The sequence below is a fragment of the Phoxinus phoxinus genome (genome assembly GCF_949152265.1).
Source record: "Phoxinus phoxinus genome assembly, chromosome: 3".
In the NCBI taxonomy this organism is placed as follows: Eukaryota; Metazoa; Chordata; class Actinopteri; order Cypriniformes; family Leuciscidae; genus Phoxinus; species Phoxinus phoxinus.
This window is the reverse complement of record NC_136878.1, coordinates 6,057,697-6,078,804: the sequence shown is the minus strand read 5'-3', so window position 1 is coordinate 6,078,804 and position 21,108 is coordinate 6,057,697. Positions and strand designations below refer to the sequence as shown.

The 21,108-nt window shown below is 37.1% G+C and overlaps 3 protein-coding genes across 4 annotated transcripts in view; all 3 read right to left on the bottom strand.

Annotated features, from left to right (window-relative positions):
* Positions 1–21,108, bottom strand: part of osmr (oncostatin M receptor) — a 599,178-nt gene that overhangs the window by 73,937 nt on the left and 504,133 nt on the right. The window lies entirely within an intron of this gene.
* LOC306996348 (serine protease FAM111A-like) lies at positions 43–7,784 on the bottom strand. Its single transcript, XM_079608744.1, has 5 exons — positions 7,693–7,784; positions 5,882–5,978; positions 5,732–5,794; positions 2,001–2,063; positions 43–1,887 (listed from the first exon to the last, which is right to left on the bottom strand). The coding sequence occupies exons 2-5, from the start codon at positions 5,957–5,959 to the stop codon at positions 100–102; spliced, it is 1,992 nt and encodes a 663-aa protein (XP_079464870.1). The 5' UTR covers positions 5,960–5,978; positions 7,693–7,784; the 3' UTR covers positions 43–99.
* The window catches only part of LOC306996346 (serine protease FAM111B-like), a 51,110-nt gene continuing 44,435 nt past the window's right edge, over positions 14,434–21,108 (bottom strand). The window contains exons 15-19 of the mRNA XM_079608736.1: positions 20,937–21,032; positions 19,620–19,703; positions 19,479–19,532; positions 19,007–19,090; positions 14,434–17,755 (exon numbers count right to left, since the gene is read on the bottom strand). Of these exons, the coding sequence (XP_079464862.1) occupies positions 16,013–17,755; positions 19,007–19,090; positions 19,479–19,532; positions 19,620–19,703; positions 20,937–21,032 (2,061 nt within the window). The 3' untranslated portion in view covers positions 14,434–16,012. The remainder of the gene's footprint in view (positions 17,756–19,006; positions 19,091–19,478; positions 19,533–19,619; positions 19,704–20,936; positions 21,033–21,108) is intronic.

The window sequence follows — 21,108 nt, the reverse complement described above, 5'->3', positions numbered from 1 at the left end:
AGCATAACCGCTGCTTTTGAACACACAATCATCTTTAAAAATTTATGAAATATATGAAAAGTGAAACCCCATTATGACATTGAAAAAAATTGTATTCATTCAAGACTCTTCGGGCTCTTCCGCATCATCCATTTCAACGTCAGTCTGATTCTCTTGATCTGCAGCCCCATTGCTGTATGCTTCTAATTTATTGATAATCTCATGCAAACCTTTTATTTTAGCCTGTGCTTTGATGTTATCCAGGATAGGCTGCATGGAAAACCCATATTCCATAACGCTCCGAGTTTTAGAAATTCCTGTTTTGTACTTATAGCCACCAGTGTGGATGCCGATCAGTTTGCAGTGTTCATCAAAAACTGGTGAGCCAGAAGATCCATGAAAGAAGCAAGAATCATAAGTAATCTGGTTTTTATATGCCGAAAAGTCCCATTTCTGTTCGGCCGACACCTCCATCATAACATTAATTAAATGCTCATTCTCAGATTTGTGTTTATTTGCAGCCTCCTGTCGATTCTCTCTCTCAATGATGAAGCAGGGGTCCATTTTCTTGACCCCTTCTCCTGGATGTCCCACAATGCAGATCTTACCTCTGTTAGGAGGGTTTGGACTGTAACAACTGAGCAATTCAGGATACTTTGCAATTTTATCAACAGAATCCAATTCAAGAAGAGCATAGTCAAGATGCCTACCACCGTCATCTTTCCCATAAAAGCAAGTTATGAGTTGTTTAACTGGTATGTGTTTGGTCTCCTTTGCTTCCAAACCTTCATATCCAAATACTGCAGTGAATGTCTTCACGGAGAAAAGGTCAAGTTCTCCAATAACATGAGCATTAGTGAGAATGAATCTGTTGAAGAGTAAGAAACCGGTTCCTATGGGAGACTCCCTGACTCGAATCTGACACACAGAGTCAGAGAGTCTTACGAGCTCCCTCACTTTCTTCACATCCAAGAAATTCTCAACACTTTTATGATATTCTTCTCTGAAGAACTTCTGGACCTCAGACTTGTTCTTTAGTTTCTCTCGCTGCTCTACCGTCTTCCATAAATCTTCAGACTGATCACGCAGAATTTTCGCAATCTCTTCAGATTTGTCTATGGGTTTAACTACATACCGCTTAGTTGAAGGATTGGTTGACTTTGTTGTGTTTCCATTTAGTTTTTTTTCTTGCTCAGTGTTGATGGGATTCTGGCTTGGCCGCACATTTCCTGCCGCATCAGCATCTGAAGCTTCATTAGGCTCAGTTTTGTCAAGAGTCGCATCATCCTTACTCTCTGGCTGATTGTTGTCACTCATAACAACTATCTGGAAAGTCTTTTCGTTAAGCGTTTTTGTTACATATTTTGAAAATTCATGTTTTGTCACTGTACCAGACTCAGAAAGTCCACAGGTTTTCCTGAAAATTACATCTGTGAATCGTCCATCACGTTCAAGAGCAGTTTTGATTTCCTCTCCTTTGACTGCAAACACACAAACATAACGAACACTTTTCCTCAAAGCTGCGCTCTTCAGTAAACATGTCACTGTTGGTCCTCCTTCTTTTTCAACCAAAAAGGTGACTAATGTTTCAGGTTTAATTATTTTACTAAGGAGTGACGGATCTGCAGTGGAACTATTTCCATCCTTTTGGATGAAGTTTATATCTAAGGTCTCATCTTCTTCAATAAGACAGCAGGGGAAATCTGTCTTCACAGCAGCTCTAGGAACTTTTCCAATGGATCTTTGAATGAGTATTTCTTTCTGTATGTTCTTCTTTTTATCTTTTTCATCCCTGAAAATTTGGCTTGTATGAAGACCCTCAAGCACAGTCATGGATGTTTTACACGCCACTGAAATTATCTCAGAGTTTAAACAAAACCGGAAATTGTGTTTTTTCTCTTCAGCTTCCTGTTAAATGAGAAAAAAAAAAAACTATTTATGTACACAAACATTCAAATGAATTCTACTGAAGAAATGTTTGTAATAAATTATTAATGAATATATTACAGAAAGTGATCTACCTGCTGCAGAACTTTTGAGGGTCCCTCTTCAACTTCTTTCTTAAATGAATGAGTCGTCGTTTTCTAGGAAAATGTCAACAACAGTAAAGTTAATGCAGGTGTACCACTGTCTACAGCTTTCTACCATAATTTAAATCATGAATAGGACAGGTAAACGCACTGTTATGGACCTATCACACCAAACATGATGCCACAAAAACAAATGTCTTTTCGCCCTGAGAGGGAAACGCATATACAGGGTTCCAGACTGCGACCATTTTTTGACAATGTGCGAGTTAGAATTTGATGTGGTCGCATTTGTGCGAGTACATGGTCATGCACGCAGTTAAATTTGCGCGTGCGCAACAGAACGCCGTTGTATCCGTAACTGCTGCAGTCCTTAACTTTTTGTGTTCAAAATGACCAGAATTTATATAATGAGCGAGTACATCATGAATCCATTTTCCAACCCGTGTTTTTGTCTTATCCTGAATCACTACGGTACGCCTATAATAAGTGTTTATATTCAGACTATTTTAGACCAGGGTCAGCTGTGCTGCGGAGGAGCACAGTGCCTGCGTTCTAACAGAGAAGTAGCTCCGGCTACTGTGTTCTTCCGCAAGACTTGTTTATTAACCACGCTAGAGAGCAAACGTACACGCGCATTGATTGCACACCGATTTTGCACACCAAAACAGCTTTGTCGGACAAAATGGCGGATGGTGAAGTATGATTAGTCAGATCACCTGTCAATCAAGCTCCCTGCGACGGGTCAATTGACAAGTTGGAATCAGTGATATTTTAATACAGTTCAAACTGAATATTATTGATTTGTTACCATTTTACCTATAACTTTTTTCTTATTTCTACAATGAGAATTAAAACGCTGCGAAAGAACAATGATTTAAAAAAAAAAATTGTCTTCTATAAGAATATCATTCCTGTCTTCTATATGAATATAATTTAATCATAAAACTTTAACAGATTGAGCATAATGAATGGTTTTGTCAGTGTGTTCCAAGTAAACACAGACGCTGTCTCCAAATATGCCTGCTTTCATGCAATATAGTAGGTGAAAAACAGTATGTTTAGCAAAAAAAGAAAACAGAAATTGCTGTTTGGATTTAAATAGGCAAATACTTAAGAGTCTATGATTGGATTATTATTGCAGTGATTATTATGTTTGTAGCATGATATATGTTTGGCAACAGTTCTCCTAACACTAATCGATGGAGTGTATCGATTAGTTCATTTTTCATTTCTTAAACAACCATAGTAAGATACAATCATGGCCATATTCCAGGATGACAATGTCAAGATTCATCAGGCTCACATTGTGAAAGAATGGTTGTGAGGAGCATGAAGAATCATTTTCATACTATGCTGTGGCAAGGGCCAATGGATGGAATTTAGCCAGGACACCGGGGTTACACCCCTACTCTTTACGAGAAGTGCCATGGGATTTTTAATGGCCACAGAGAGTCAGGACCTCGGTTTAACGTCTCATCCGAAGGACGAGACTCAAGCCAATTGTAGTAGCTGCTATATGTAGTTTGCAATTTCAGATGCATCCAGAATGACATATTATAATAATAATAATAACAATAATAATTCATTACATTTATATAGCGCTTTTCTGGACACTCAAAGCGCTTTACATAGAAGGAGGAATCTCCTCAACCACCACCAATGTGCAGCATCACCTGGATGATGCGACGGCAGCCATATTGCGCCAGAACGCCCACCACACACCAGCTTACTGGTGGAGAGGAGACAGTGATGAAGCCAATTAGTGTATATATAGGAGGATGATTAGGAGGCCATGATGGACAGAGGCCAAGGGTCAAATTTGGCCAGGACACCGGGGTTACACCCCTACTCTTTCGAAAGATATCCTGGGATTTTTAATGACCACAGAGAGTCAGGACCTCGGTTTAACGTCTCATCCGAAGGACGGCGCTCTTTATCAGTATAGTGCCCCCGTCACTACACTGGGGCGTTAGGACCCACACAGACCACAGGGTGAGCGCCCCCTGCTGGCCACACTAACACCACTACCAGCAGCAACCTGGTTTTCTCAGGAGGTCTCCCATCCAAGTACTAACCAGGCTCAGCCCCGCTTAGCTTCAGTGGGCTACAGTCTTGGGCTACAGGGTGATATGGCTGCTGACATATTTGGGTCCTGGACATAAAGGTTTAACACCTGGTCTACAGCGTCCTGTTCGATCAGCTCTCAAATTCACTTCAAATCAAATGACAGCCTTCTCACAACACTGCTCAAATCGTTAAGGCAGCTTCATCCGAACTCGGTGTCATATCCACTGGAAACCTGGAATTCACCATTATTTTCTTTGTTCTAAGCTAAAACTGTGCCATTGGTACATTGTTTTGCTGTTGTACAAAAGACATTAAAGTGCTAGATAATCTTTTCTTTATGTGTGGCTTTGAGAATTTCAGAAAACTTTCATATGGTGACATTTGGATTTAGCTACTGATTACATCTGATTCCGTCCTTCGGATGAGACGTTAAACCGAGGTCCTGACTCTCTGTGGTCATTAAAAATCTCAGGATGTCCTTCAAAAGGAGTAGGGGTTTAACCCTGGCATCCTGGCCAAATTTGCCTAGTGGCCTCTGTCCATCATGGCCTCCTAATCATCCCCATATATAGTGATTGGCTTCATCACTGTCTCCTCTCCACCAGTAAGCTGGTGTGTGGTGGGCATTCTGGTGCAATATGGCTGCCGTTGCATCATCCAGGTGGATGCTGCACATTGGTGGTGGTTGAGAAGATTCCTATTTTTATTAAAGCTACACTGTGTAATTTTTACCCCATCTAGCGGTGAAAAAGTATATGACCATCCAGTGAATATTAGTTTCTGTTCCTCTCAATTCCGATTTCGTTTGAACTCCTACGGTGGCCAATGTAGTCCAAGATTAACATGGCTTCCAGTTCGACCTCGTCCATGAGTATTCCTTCAAGTGATGAGGTTACTTTAGAAAACTATTTTAATTTGCAGTAATTTAATTTGTCAGTTAACACATAGGTTATGACATCTATGTAAAATTAATAATAGTTTTATGTTTTCGTTATTTTTTTACCATTTCATTGCTAACATCAGCTATCAGGTTCCCAGACGAATGCAAGCTAATCTTAGTAAAGTAACTTTTATCAGTGCTTTCGTTATTCTGTATATTGTACGACATCACTAGCGTAAGGCAATGTTTACATTGTAGGCTATATCATTTTCTCCGTGAGCAGAGATCAGTTGATGTGACGGAGGTGCGAGGGAGAGGTAGATGTAGAGGGAAAGGAAAAAATAAAAACAGGGCCGGTGCCAGTGAATTGCGGAGACGCGAAAGGCGAAGCTTGAATTAACGGGTATGTCCCTCTTTGGCTAATGTACTTTCAAGATGGAGGGGCAACATGGCGACCGACATTCGAACCCCTCACCCGTATGTATTTTCAATGGCATATTATACACTCACGAGAATACTTTATTACTTGAAAAAAGTAAATATACATTAATGAGCACATATATTTTTGAAAGAACTAAGTGTTTTTAGCTAAGAATAAACTAAAAAAGTTACACAGTGTAGCTTAATTGTATTATTGTATAATTGGGATTATTTAATGGAATGGTGATAACCCTCAGGCACTATAATACACAGTAAATTGTGACAAGTTACCAATAGCTTTTTGTTTTGCAGGCCTAAATCACTATAAAACAAGCAACAAATATCATGTCCTTACCTGAACATTGTCACTCGCTTGTGACGTCTCCCCAGATTTATCATCTCTGACAGTCTGCTTTTTCTGAAAGAGACAAAAACATTCCTATTCCAACTAAGCCTAAAGCCAACGCAGTGTCTAAGCAGAGAGAATGAGAAGGATAGCAGTCACCTGTCCTACACGACTCAGTTGAAAGGAGCTCCGGAGGTCGGTCTGCTTCAGCTTTTTGTTGGGTGGTTTTTTAGGCATGTTTTTGGCTGTTCTGTGTCTTTGAACAGAACAAAGAGCTGAGAAAGACTTTTAACTTGCATAACTTGGTTATTTTAACAATGTAACCTTAAAATTAGAGACTGTCACCTATTATTCTTAAATTAGTATTACCTTAAAACAGTCTCGTTTTATTCTTCTGCTAACATTAATATTTTCACAGTCAGATACGTATAGGTGGCATCCAGTGAGTTGTCTATGAGTGCTTAAGTATTTATCTTTCTTTCTTTTTTTAAGCCCATCTGTATGCAGTTTAATGGACTTTATGCACAGCTGCACTACTTCCTGAACTTTAGCCAGCTCCTTTGTTTCCTGTCTGCCATTATTGGACAAACTGATTAATCCAGGTGTCTGATTATTGTTGTTGGTCAGGCACACCTGGATTAATCAGTTTGTCCAATAATGGCAGACAGGAAACAAAGGAGCTGGCTAAAGTTCAGGAAGTAGTGCAGCTGTGCATAAAGTCCATTGGCTGGTTGGTTAGATTGTTTTGTCCTTTTGAGAGGCTGGTCATTAGGTCTGTGATCAGATGTAGGGTTTTATTAACAGTGAATGCTTGGAGTGATAAGAGCTCTATGTCTTTTATAACACTGGTTTTCTACTCATTTTGGCTAATTTAATTCCTCTGCCATAGAACAGAACAGAATGGAAAAATACGAAACCTATGCCTGTCAATAGATATAACAATACATTTTAACATATCACCAACCCTGATCAAAAAAATACATTTTTATTAAATTGTCAACAGTCTTCTGCAATGCCCTCCAGAACTGGGAGAACAAAATAAGAGCCACCGAGACCAGATTGCTGCTCGGTTGATTCTCAGTTTAATGCAGTCGGACAGAGGATATTTATAATTGCTAGTTTCTGTATTCACCTGCGTCAATACAGTTGGATCTGTGTCAATACACGTGTTAACCTGTTTCAGCTTGCAGCAAATTTCCAGACAGGAAGTCGTAGGCAGCCCGCATGCAAACTCAAACATGGTGACCGAGAACACCTGAACCATCAAATTACAGGCAGGTTTGCTGGATCAGGTTTGGCTCTGAACTATGACGATCACACATGAGCATGCAGGACTGTCCTCTTAGATTAAAACAATGTATTTTTACATATTTAAGGTAATTTTTTAATAGGACATTCTGTTTTTAAAGGAAAAGTTCACTTAAAAATGAAAATTGTCATTATTTACTCACCCTCAAGTTGTTTCAAACCTGTATGAGTTTCTTTCTTCTGTTGAACACAAAGAAAGATATTTTGAAGAATGTTGATAACCAGAGAGTTAATGTATCCCATTTACTTCCATAGTAGGAAAAATATACTATGGAAGTAAATGATACCGTCGACTGTTTAGTTACAAACATTCTTCAAAATATATTTCTTTTGTATCACAACGGAGTCGATCATCATCACCACTTTATCCAAACACCTTTGATAGCATTGCGTTTTAGAGCCTTTGATATTCATATATCATACGATTTTTGGATTGTAAATTCTTTACAAATAAGTCACAACACGCGAATTTCATCCTTAATAGCATTTGTTTGTAACCAATGAAAACATACAATTATAGGTGGTTGTAGTGATTAGTGTAAATATTATTGAGGTAACGAAATCATTCATGCTAGAAATATATATATTTTTTAAAATGTTGTAAATATCTTTCTATGGTAATATTATATTTTGTTGAATGATATTTTGTTTTTAAAAGTTACCTTATGTGAGTTAACAGTTTGAATAAAGCAGGAGAAAGTGAAGTGCGTGTCGTCTGTTTTCCTTCGTGTGTCTGAAGTGTGATCAGCTGATCTCATGCAGCGCGCGTAAAAGCTCAAATTCTTCTTCTAGTGTTTTGGGGGTTACAGACATTGTAAAAGCTGAATACCCCCATCTACTGTATTGGAGTAAGTAAATTATAAAATCAAAGTACAGTTTTTGGTAAAAATCATGGCTTCATTGATCTCTAGACCTAGCCTGGCACCGCCCTCCTGCGTACTTCCGCTCGATTTCATTTGAGAAATGAAATCGAGCGGAAGTACGCAGGAGGGCGGTGCCAGGCTACTCTAGACCAGATTCACGTAGAAATAATCTCCTGTTTCTACTTATAAAGGTTTTAGTTTGAATAGATTTTTAAATAGCCTATATTGTTTATTTTTATCTTTATCCCCGATTATTTTGCCAGTGTTAGTTGAAGTTGCTTTTAATTAGTGATTTACCTTCATTTTTTTATATATATATTTTTATGTCTGTTATAATTATTTCCCAAAGCTATATTTTGCTAATTTGTCAATTTAATTTTCTTGTACCCCTATATATTTGGTATCCAGCAGAATTGGAGCTATTTTATTTTTATTTAACTCAAAATGCTTCACGCTCATTACGCTGTGATTTACAAAGAAATTTGTTTCTGAAATTTGTCACTGGCATGGCAATAAACAAATACAGTCCACTTTAATTTTATGAATTGTTATGTTTTGTTCAGCTCATAAGAGAACATCATGTAGAGAAACATCCAGTTGACTAAATAATTAATTAGATAAATACCCATATATTGCTTCATATCTGATTATTTTACACAAGAGCCATGTGGTGGTAAAGGGACTTTGTTACAGAGCTGTGTGAATGCCTACTTAAAGCACTTGAGATTTTGAATGTCAGAAACAGCACAAAAACAGAAATGGCATAAAAAAACTCATCCCTTTTTATCTCTATCTCTGAATTATGTGTGCGAGCTGCATAATGAGACCAGAGATTGCCATTTTAAATGTTCTTTAAAAAATAATCAAATCTGCCATTAAGCAGCATTACAATATCAAGATGTTTTTTCTTCTTCTCATTCAGTAATACACAATTGTACAAGGTAATTCAAATCTCAGGAATATTTATTTGAGGTATTGAGGAAATTCAAACAAACAGAACAAATAAAATAAAGAAAATAAAACAGCTGCTATACAGATTTGTGTCATCCAAAAAAAAGCACAAATTGTCCTTCAAAATTTCAGTAGCTCTGAGAAGTAATTTAATATTAATTCAGAGACATTAATAATAAATAGAATAATTGAAAAAGTAAAACAGCATTCATGTTATATGCATTCACTTTTTGATCAAAGAGATTTGAAGTTTACAGTGCAAAACACGAGCTGAATAACCAAAATGAGAGATTTTCTTCATATTTTCTTCTGTAGCCTATGTGATCTTGTAGGGCTGGAAGCTTGCGCTATTTTGCTTTTTTTAACCAATAATCGGAACAAAAGACAGTTGAAAGAGGACATGTATAATTCAAACATTTATCTGACTCCAATATATTAATCTGACTCCATTAGTTGTTATTCTTTAACCTCTTATTCTTCAAAGGTAAAGGTCTTTCTTATAACTGATAGGAAAACGTAGGATTTAACCTGAACGTTTAGATAACGAAAGTTATAATCACTTTAGTTTTCAACAATCAGTGATAAAAGGAAAGATTCTCAATGAAGGAAAAGGAAAAGTTATTAAGTTACATGTTTAAATATGACAGTAGAATGGAATAACATACTGTAAAACTTAGTTGTAACAAATAATGCACTGTTGTGCAGACGAGGCCGAAAAGCCTTTCTCGTAGTATGAGGTTACGCACCGGTGTGACGGGGTTAAAGCCTTTCTCCAAAATTAACAGTTACCTTTCCTTCTTATACCCTGAGCAAAGCATTTTTAAACATGAGTGGAATACCAACACAGAAACCGACCGACAGGAAACCAAAAGATGAGGCAAATGGGTGATCAAGAGGGGGAGAAGAACATTAACATATTCTCCTCAATGTTTAACCAATAGATTAGGATACCACCATTCATTTCAGTTTATAAGCTGTCAGATGAGACCAAACATGGCATAGTAGTTACATATTAGAAGAACACAGTAAATAAACAGTAGTAGTTGAAATGTCATGTGAAGCAAATGGTGTCATTGAGGTGTAAATGCTTGTCTCTCAGTCCCGACAGAACCGTCCTGTACCTGGAGTGTCCCAACAGTCCTCAGTCAGCATATTGATGAAATCCCTAGCACTAGATAGGCATTAGCATACTGATGATGAAGGCCATTGTGCCACGTTTTATTCACATGTATACCTTTAAAAGGCTTTTTGAAGTATAGGGCAGTAAATAGTTCTGCCCATATTTGCTCAGCCCTACATGTGCGTGTCCGTTGATGATGTGCTCAGAGTTCTGAGTCGAGGCTGATGAAGAGGAGGAGAGAGGGGAGGAGTCTGATAAGGAGGAGGAGGAGAGAGGGGAGGAGTCTGATGAAGAGCAGGAGAGAGGGGAGGAGGCTGATAAGGAGGAGAGAGGGGAGGAGTCTGATGAAGAGGAGGAGAGAGGGGAGGAGTCTGATGAAGAGGAGGAGATAGGGGAAGAGTCTGATGAAGAGGAGGAGAGAGGGGAGGAGTCTGATGAAGAGCAGGAGAGAGGGGAGGAGGCTGATAAGGAGGAGAGAGGGGAGGAGTCTGATGAAGAGGAGGAGAGAGGGGAGGAGTCTGATGAAGAGGAGGAGAGAGGGGAGGAGTCTGATGAAGAGGAGGAGAGAGGGGAGGAGGCTGATAAGGAGGAGGAGAGCGGGGTGGAGTCTGATAAAGAGGAGGAGAGAGGGGAGGAGTCTGATAAGGAGGAGGAGGAGAGAGGGGAGGAGTCTGATGAAGAGGAGGAGGAGAGAGGGGAGGAGTCTGATAAGGAGGAGGAGGAGAGAGGGGAGGAGTCTGATGAAGAGGAGGAGAGAGGGGAGGAGTCTGATAAAGAGGAGGAGGAGAGAGGGGAGGAGTCTGATAAAGAGGAGGAGAGAGGGGAGGAGGCTGATAAAGAGGAGGAGGCTGATGAAGAGGAGGAGGAGAGAGGGGAGGAGTCTGATAAAGAGGAGGAGGAGAGAGGGGAGGAGTCTGATAAAGAGGAGGAGGAGAGAGGGGAGGAGTCTGATAAAGAGGAGGAGGAGAGAGGGGAGGAGTCTGATGAAGAGGAGAGAGGGGAGGAGTCTGATTAAGTGGGCGTGTCCGTTGATGATGTGCTCAGAGTTCTGAGTCGAGGCTGATAAAGAGGAGGAGAGAGGGGAGGAGTCTGATAAAGAGGAGGAGAGAGGGGAGGAGTCTGATGAAGTGGGCGTGTCCGTTGATGATGTGCTCAGAGTTCTGAGTCGTGGAGACGATCACGTCTCTTCACATCTGAACCGCTTCCAGCCGAACCGCAGGAGCAGAGATGAATTCAGAGAGGTAGAAACTAACAGCTCTGACCCAAACCTATGAAGATCCATCATCCCAACTCAAACCCCATTTAATTTGAACTATTGTAATTCAAAATATAAACAAATGAGAAACTTTTCCATTTAAAATAGCAAGCAAGATGGCAAAAATACTGAACAAATCCACAAACAGCTAACAGTTATTACTAACAATGTGCATGTGTTCGTCACTCTCATAATAGTCTCATAAATGTTAAGATATTTTGTGAAATCTTTGTGTGTCCTGTAGTTCACTGGAATGTTTTTCACTCAGTTTTGATATAATCTGTGGTTCTGTAGATCAGCAGATGATCCTGAGTCTGTACAGGACTGTATTTAATGTGTTGTCGTGTGTTCAGGAGCTGCTGAAGGTGTTTAAGGAGTTGGGTTTTAAGGATGAGGAGAAGATTGTTTTCTCCACACTTTCCCAGCATCCCTTTCTGCAGGATCTAATAGAAGGATCCACACAGTCCTGTGACTATAACACACAAACATGTGATCTCACACACATATACAACAGAGCTCAGTGGTGAGAGCCCCATGCAAAACAATGTTCAAATTAATAAAAAATAAAAAAATGGGTAACACTTTAGAATACTGTTCCGTCATTAAGGAATAAGACAAATGAGTAATGCATTATTAACACTCCAGTACTGTTATTAACTAACAAGAAACAAATTGGTAATGCTTAGTTGATTGTGGTCATTATTAGCTAATCAATAACTACTATTTTTTTCATACTTCCCAGAGAACTATAAGGATTACTATACAGGTTCATAATTAATGTGAATAATGCATTATGTATAATTAATTCTAAAGTGAAGGTCATGGTAAGCCACTAGTAATGACTCAAGTATTACCAATACTAATTATTTGAATCAGTATTCTAAAGTAAAAAAAACATGATAACTCTCTAAAAGTGACTGAAGAGTTTTTTGTAAGGTTTTGGATAATGACTCAAATGTTACCACCGAGAGCTCCACGTCTGTGACAAACTTGGACTTGACAGAGCTTCATGAGTCACGACTTGACAGCGACACCGCTCTTGCACATACTTTATTAGACAGGTGAGCACATGTACAAACAAATTAATGTTATATAGCTCAACATGATGAAATGTTAGAATATGATCTGTATGTTATTCTAATGTTGATCTAGCTTACTAGTAAGCTGCTAGTTTCAAGTAGCAAACAAACTAACACAGAATAACTTTCAACACACTCAAATGTGTAGACCAAGTGAGACAGCGCTGCGTTACCTCACAATTTTAATTAGTCAAATAAACTGACCTGTGTGAGTAGTAATTCAGCAGTTGCGGGTAGTTCAGTAGAATTAAATATCCTTTTTCCTTTATATCCGCGGGACTCGCGTGTGATATCTGTCTATTATTAGCAATCGCGACCTGCTTCATACCACTGTAATGTTAAAAAACATGAATGTTTTTACTCATCCATTAACATTATTAGATCCATCAGCTTGACAGCAAGTCCCATCATTCAGCTTGTCAATGCGTCATAAACCTTCGCCTTTGTTATTGTACGAGGTCAGCGACCCCTAGCGGCAGAAAAAAATACATATTGTACCTTTAATTTAACCCATACTGTTGTATCTTACACTATTCAGTACTTTTGTGGTAAGAACACTGTAAGTATTGAAAGTGCACTTACTGTAAAATAAAGTGCAACCTTGTAAGGTTTTGGATAGTAATTCCAAAATTTGGTAACACCTCAGTCATTACTAGTGTTATCACGTTTTCACTTTAGAAAACTGTTCCAAATAATTGGTAATTCCTTCTGAAGGATTTGGTACACTTCAGTCATTACAAGTGGCTTACCATGATCTACACTTTAGAATGAATTATACATTATGCATTATTGACATTAATTATGAACCTGTATAGTTCTTAGTAGTCCTCTGGGAGATATGAAAAATAGTAGCTATTGATTAAATAATGCTTAGTTTAGTTTATTATTAAAAGGACAATGCATATTAACATGACAAGTCAAAATATGCCAGAGTTTTCATCTGCAGTCCTAGGCCAGATGTACAATAGGCAACCTAAAAATACAATGTAAATACAACAATTTAAGCAAAACATAAATTATAACAGAATACAACAAACCCTACAATTTCTAAAATCAACAGAGAGAAGAAGAGAGGGGGAAAAAAAATAATTCAATGTTGACATATTTGCATGCTAAAAAGCCAAGTTTTAAAAGAAGAACGAAATCCATTATAACTATTTAATTCTCTAACTGACGTTCTTTTGAGGCTTTAATAGAGAAGGCAGACTGACTAAAAGCAGTTTTCCTGAAATTAATAACACAGTCCCTTCTAAATGTACCTCTAGTGAGACGACTGTTTTCCGATCTTAAACTCAGAAACTCACTAAGAGGTGGTGGAGCCAGGCCATTAAGAATTTTATAAGCTAAACAGCCATTTGAAAACTTAACAAAGTTTTCCCAACTCAACAAATTATATTTTGATAAAATCTTACAATGATGAAAATGACGTGGTTTCTTATTAATTTTTTTTACCGTTTGTTTATATAGTCTGTATTGGGAGCAATAATGAACTTCCACATACTAAGCACTATTACTTACTAATTTGTTAACCAGAGTTTCTTGTTAGTTAACAGTTAATAGTGTTAATAATTGCATTACTTTTGTTTCTGTGTAGTTATTCCCTAATGATGGAACAGTATTCTAAAGTGCAACCAAAATGTTTTATTTTAGTGATTGAATGATTTCAACATAGAAGATTCCAGTCACTAAATATATAAATTCTGCTTACATTAAAACATCAATTTGAAACATACCAGTGTCTTTAAAGTCACCATGAAATCAAACTTGACATCCTAATTTTTTTTACGGAATATTGCAGTTTATTATAAACGGTTTATCCATGCACACAATTTTTTTTCATGTGCCTTGTAATCTTTAATCAAAATATCTTCCCCTCCCGACATCTCTTTCCTTCTCTGATGACGTGTTTACTGGCGTAAGGGCGGGACAACCTGTCACTCACATGAGATCCACCAATAGCAAACCACAACCATACTCGTTCGAGAAGCCGTTTCACGTCACAATAGTAAAGAAAAAACTATCACAACTTCTGTAGATTTTAAAGACAAAAATCAAATCAAAAAGGAATTTTGTGGCTTCACCCCTAAACATCAGTTTTCCATAAGAAATATGTCAACACTCATCAAAATTTTTCATTGAGTCTTTATTGTAATTAGCATGAGCAATGAAGGTTTTTGCTTCACAATTATACACTAAAAATGTTTCTTATTAATAATTCTGATTACATTTCTTACAGGAGATTCAAAAAATTATCCAGACCTAACAAACTGAAGATCCCCAAAGCTTCTCAACATGATAAACACTAAAAACAACACTTTGAATCACACAAGGTACAGAGTAATGTAATAATAAATAATAATAATAATTAATTACATTTATATAGCGCTTTTTCTCGGCTCTCAAATCGCTTTACATAGAAGGGGGAAATCTCCTCAACCACCACCAATGTAAAGTAAAATGTACAGTAAGTGTTAAAATTTAAAAAAGTGTTAAAATAATAAAAGTGTAATCGAAAGCTTTGGTTTAATTTGCTGCAATTTACATCAAAAGTCAGCATGAACACACAAAGATATGAGGGAATTTCCCTTCAATAAACTCATAGATCTCATTATAAATGTATTTATTGTGGTGAAGATACATATTTGATTGTAGCTTTGTATTGTTGTCTCTCATTAGAACGGTTCTGTCATATCGATTGTTTTGACGTACCGTATTTGTGTGATTCAGAGATGATTACGGTGAAGCTTAAACATGATCTCTTACAACAAGTAAAACATTGGGATGAAGGCAATGTAAAATCAGTATAAAACATAAATGTAAAGTTAAAAGAATATATAAAATGCATATAAAGAATGTATGAGTGAATGATGTGTTAAATGAGTATGTAAATATGAATACACAAGCATATATGAGCAATTAAAGAAAATAATGGTCAGTAAAGAAAATAATGGCCTATAACTGTATTTTTGGCCTCAAATGAATGAATAATGTGCACTGTTCCTCTCTTGACACGTCAATCCCACAATCACCTGCTGGTGGGTTACTTGACTTTAAAATAAGAGACACTTCTGCAGTTGAACATGCAATCATCTCAACAAATGATATGAAAAGCAAAACCCATAATGGCTTCTCAAAAAGGTCTCTTATAAATTACTGTTTTGCAGCAACTTCCTCCCAAAGAAAGGGCCATGTAGACGGGGAACATTTTATCATATTCTGCTCTGAAGAACCTTTTTGCAGAGGCTCTCTTGCTGCTTTATTTCAAACTAATATTTACGCTGATCGCAGAATTTGCAGAATCACTTCAGATTTTAGAGTGATTTCAGGGACACAATGTTTAGCTGAAGGGCTTGTAGATTTTGTTTCTCTTCTGTTTTTTCTTGCTTATTGTTGTTGTGCATCCGTAGTTTGTAATGAATAAACCTAGAAGATTGGCCGCACATGTATTGTTTAAATATTAGCATTTCCATGACAGCAGTTGTTTCCAGTCTTGTTGTAGGAAGTAAGGCGTAGTCAGACGCGCTGTAGTAGATCATGTAGAATCATCTGTCCTCTTCAGACATCGAGACATTATTTAAAAGTTAATAAACTAATAATAAAAAAAACTTCAATCATCTAGAATAATATATGGAAATCTAAAAAAAATAAAATAATCCATAATAGGATTAACAATTTTGCCCTGATAGACACATAAATGTGTTCACCAGTGTTCCATTAATTTAAATTCATGTGCTCAACTTCCTCACTCAGATTTTCTTGCCTCACAGGCATGTCTGCTTCAGATGTAATGTTTTTTACATATTCAAATTTAGAGAATAAATCAAAGACGTCACTTCTTGTTTTGATCTGTGTGTGGATTTTTTTGATAATGGACTGAATGGAAACTGAAAATTCAATAACACTCCTACCAGTATAAGCATTTTTGTAATGAAAGCCACCAGTATGCATGCCAATCAGATAGCAGTGTTCATCAAACACCGGGGAGCCAGAAGATCTGTGAAAGAAACAAGAGTCGTATGTAATGTTGTTCTGATGTAGACCCGACCAACATTGCCATGACACATATGGACAGGAAACATTCTCAGATCTGTGTTTGTTTATACTCTGTAGTTGATTCTCTTCTCCAATGATGAAGCAGGGATCCATCTTCTTAACCCCACAATCTGGGTGTCCCACAATGTAGATCCCACCACTGTTAGGAGAGGGGGCATGCGTGCAGCGTTCAAGCAATTCAGTACAGTTATCAGGTGCAGCTTCCAATTCAAGAAGAGCAAAATCAAGGGATTCATCATTTCCTAAACCATAAGCAACAACATCGTCTTTTACTTTCAGAACATTTCCAGATTCCATAACTTCATAATTGAATAAAGCCATAAATTTCCTTGAAAGCTTAAGTGTGTGAGGAGCCTCCGGTGAGGGATATACAAAGTCCTTGACAACATGAGCGTTAGTGAGGATGAATCTGTCAAAGAGTAAAAAGCCGGTTCCTCTGGCAGAATTCTCAACTTTGATCAAACACACTGAGTTAGACAGCTCCATGAGCCACTTCACATTCTTCACATCAGTGAAACTTTGAAGGCTTTTATCAAATTCTTCTTGGTATAACTCTTTGATCCGGGGGTTCTCTGGATTTTGTAGCATCTCAAATAAAACTTTGCACTGAGTCTGCAGAATATCCTTAATCTCAGTGGAACAAGAATAAGCAGAATAACCAGAAAAATTTCCAGAAGTATTCTGAGTAGCATCCCCTTCAGTTGAAGGACCTGCGGGTCTTGTCTTTTTCTCTTGAATTGTTTTTTGTTTGTTGTTTTTAGGCTGTTTGCTGTGTTTAACAGACTCACCAACATTCTTGTCACTACCTACAGGTGCTTGTGGCTTTTTAGATGTAACATTTAACACAAATTTCTTGCCATCACACTGATCTACAGTCAATTTTATTGAATGGTTGATTTTTGTATCATCAACGAGTTTACAGACCTTGAGAAAAATGTCATCACTAAATCTGCCATCATGCTGAAGAGCCTTTTCAATAATGTCTCCTTTGTGTGCAAATACACAAACATAGTCAATGGTGTTCTCCGAAAAAATACTGCTCTTCATTATTTTTTTCTTTGTCGTCCCTCTCGTTCTGATGTAAAAGGTGACTAGGCTTTTAGGGTCAGTATCTGCAGTTGTTTCCTGGTTTGTAGATGCACTATTTTTATCTTTGAAGAAGTTTATCTGTAAGGTCTCATCTTCTTCAATAAGACAGCAGGGGAAATTTGTCTTCACAGCAGCTTCATGGTTTTGTTCTTTGGATCTTCGGATTATTATTTCTTTCCCCTCCTTATCTTCATTTTGAAAATCATTATTCTCATTAAGTGCTCCAAATATAGTTTTGGATGCATCACATACAACTTTATTTTTCTCTCCATTTCTGATACAGAACTGGAAAGTGTGGGTTTTTCCTTCTGCATTCTGTTAAATTGGGAAAAATTATGTACAAATCATTTTAGTATTTTCTAACCCTTGTCAAACAATTTATATATACACAAACCATCAGAAGTAAACTCAGAACTCCTTTCTGAAAAGAACTATGTGCAAAGCTGGGGATTTATGTAGTAGTCAATAAGGTTTATTTTGGTCAAATGTTATAAGTAGAGAAGTCCCACACACATTTGATAAATTATTTTTTTATCAATTTTTAGATTTTTATATTATGTTTCTGGAGGTTAGCTCCTCGCGATCAGAAACACACATAAATGTCCACTGCTGTGATTGGCAAAGTTCATTGCACTGTATCCACACCCTCCTTTACAGCATGTATCGTGTGTGTTTTGTTGCTCAAGATGGCTTTAAAATGAGTCAGATTAAAATGAACCAATGCAAGTACGACGATTCCCTCCGTGGACAAAATGGCATTACTGTAGCTTTCGATGCAAGATAAACCAGCAGCATGTCAAGAATAATTAAAAAGAGTCCGTTGTGAAATGAGACGAATACATTCTTATTCCATAACTTTTGACTGATGGATAGACACGAGTTGTTAAAAGCACACCTGCTTTATTTACATACACGTGTTAAGGGCCGTTTGGAAGAAAATCATGACATCACAAATAAGGCGATTTCAGAAAAAATCCCGCTGTTTCAGAAGGGTGGAAATCAAACTCGGAATTAAACTGGGGATTTAGCTTTGAGGTATGAAACTTAAAGTGTTTCTATTGTAGAATAACCTCTATATGTTCGAATCAATGAACATGAGTGGAGAAAATGCTCTCCCTTCTTCCACACACTCTCTATTCTCTACAGTTCCTCCTACAGCAAGCGCAGCATGTCAACAGCAAAAAGGGTTAAGGCTTGATTTTTTTAGACATTAAATAACGACGCAAATACCAGTTAATAAGCTACCACAAACCTTAGTAAATCATGTTGTATAATTCACTTAAATACTCTCCTCCCATAAATTTTACGAATTTGTAGGAAAAAACTCATACAAATGCATATGCAATAAGATCAGCCGCAAAAATAAGCCTGTCCACACCAAGTGCTAATTTCTCACTGCGTATCTTCACTAAATCCAAAAGAGGGTTTGAGCTGATGCAAACTGAATTTAGATTCATGTAGATTTAGATCTAGCCCAATGAGTAAATAAATATAACATTTTGATTTACAATGACCCCTTTAAGTCAGTATGGATTAATAAAGTGGGATATGACAAATGAAACGTACCAGCTGCAGCGCATGATCACTTTTTGAGGGCTTCTCTTCCTTAATAACTCTTCCTGTTTCTGACGTGGTTGAACCAATTCTTTCCTGCAAAATGGACAAAGAAAGTTTAAGACTTTTTAAGAAGTTTAAGTGTCATTGCCATTTCTAATAAAAATGTGAAATTCAGCATTATCTTCTTGTTATAAGATAACACTGCCATTGTTACATTGTTTTGCTGTTGTACAAAAGACATTAAAGTGCTCTAGTTAATGTGGCTATTCTATTTATTTTTGGCTTTGAGAATTTCAGATAACTGACATATTTCATTTAAACTTTCATGCGTTTTGATTAATATAGTGGTTAGTAAGTAATTTGGTGATTTTACATTATTTTATATTAGTAGGCTAGTGCAGATAGTGAAAAAGTTACCTAAAGCTTTTTGTTTCAAAGGCTTAAAACACTATAAAACAAAAGACACAAATCATGACCTTACCTGAGCATTATGTGACGTCTCCCCGGATTTATCGTCTCTGGCAGTCTGCTTTTTCTGAAAGAGACAAAAACATTTCTATTACAACTAAGCCTAAAGCCAACGCAGTGTCTAAGCAGAGAAAATGAGAAGGATAACAGTCACCTGTCCTACACGACTCTGAGGCTCGGTCTGCTTCAGCTTTTTGTTGGGTGGTTCTTCAGGCATGTTTTTGGCCGTTCCGTGTATCTTTGAATAGGACAAATGATGATGAGATGAGAAAGATTTTTAACTTTTTTTTTTTATATAATGTTACCTTAAAACTAGTAACAGTCAAATATTAGTCTTAATATTATACATGTTATTCTGTTGCTAGCATTAATTGTAATTTAATCATTTCTATTAACACATTTGCTCTTTATTTTTGTGCTTTGGTGAGTCATTTTGTGACAAAAACATTAGATACTGGATCTTAGTTTATGATAAACATTTTGTAAGCTTTATATGCTAATCGCAGAACACAGACGTACAATTGGAAGAATTCTAATGTCCTTGCGTTATTCAGCCTGAGGGTGGCGCTCTAATGATTATCTCGACTTTAGGCTGACAGGACAATCGCACTACTACAGAATTTCTGCCTTAATGTTTATTGCATCCGAATGTTGCAAGTTGTGTAAGAATTACAGTGAGGAAAACAAAGTCATGTCTATTCTCAGAACCAAAATTAATTATAGACTGCCATTTTGAATTTGCCCTGAAGAAGGCCACAGAGGCCGAAACATGTTGGCATGTTTTTAATGGATAGCCAAGTTTAAATAAAGGCTTTTTACATTTATATTCCTTGTGAGTGTCTCAGAACTATTTATTTGGGAAACATTTTGGATCTCCAAGCTGAAGAGCACCAGAGGAATACCTCTCAACACGAGCAGCACTCCTAGTAACTCGTTTGTGGACCCTTTATTGTGTTTTAGGTTTTTGAATTCATGCAGATTAGTCTACTGATGGATAAATTTTATATCTCAGGATTTTTTATTTGAGGCGTTAAGGAAACACAAAAAAACTAGAACACAAATAAAAGAAAGAAAATAATTAAAAGAGCTGCTATACAGGTTTGTCATCCCAGAAAAGCACAGATCATCCTTCAACATGTCAGTAGCATCGAGTGCAGTTATTTAATATTGATTCAGAAACTTTTATAATAAATTAACACAATTGAAAAAGTAAAACAGCATTTAGACAAAAAATTTAGATGCATTCAGAAAATGTCTTTCACTGTTTGATCAATGATAATTTAAGTTAATAGTATACAAAACAAGAGCTGAATAACAAAAATTAGACAAATGACTGTGTAATTTAAAGTTAAAGTTGGTCCCAGTTCTCCACTGCACTCTCCAATTCATCATCCTTACAATCATATGATGAACAACTATAGTCAAAAGATATCCCATAATGGTAAAACATGAGAACATTTAAGTGTCCTACCACGGTTTTGGGTGGTAACACAGGCTCCAAATCACTGTCAGAGCTGTCATCCATCCAAAAGCATGTATGTGTCGCTGCAGGTGGGAGGAGCTTACGCTGACGGCGGTGAATAAGTATGACAGGAAGTAGTGACAGTAATGAAAATAAACAATCAAATATTATGTTCCTCATC

Excerpts from the sequence above, each read along its gene's own strand:
- LOC306996348 (XM_079608744.1), bottom strand. The coding sequence starts at position 5,959 with ATGCCTAAAAAACCACCCAACAAAAAGCTGAAGCAGACCGACCTCCGG. Across the intron at positions 5,795-5,881 it reads AACTGAGTCGTGTAGGACAG|AAAAAGCAGACTGTCAGAGA; the intron begins GTGACTGCTATC and ends TGTCTCTTTCAG. Across the intron at positions 2,064-5,731 it reads AAGCGAGTGACAATGTTCAG|AAAACGACGACTCATTCATT; the intron begins GTAAGGACATGA and ends ACATTTTCCTAG.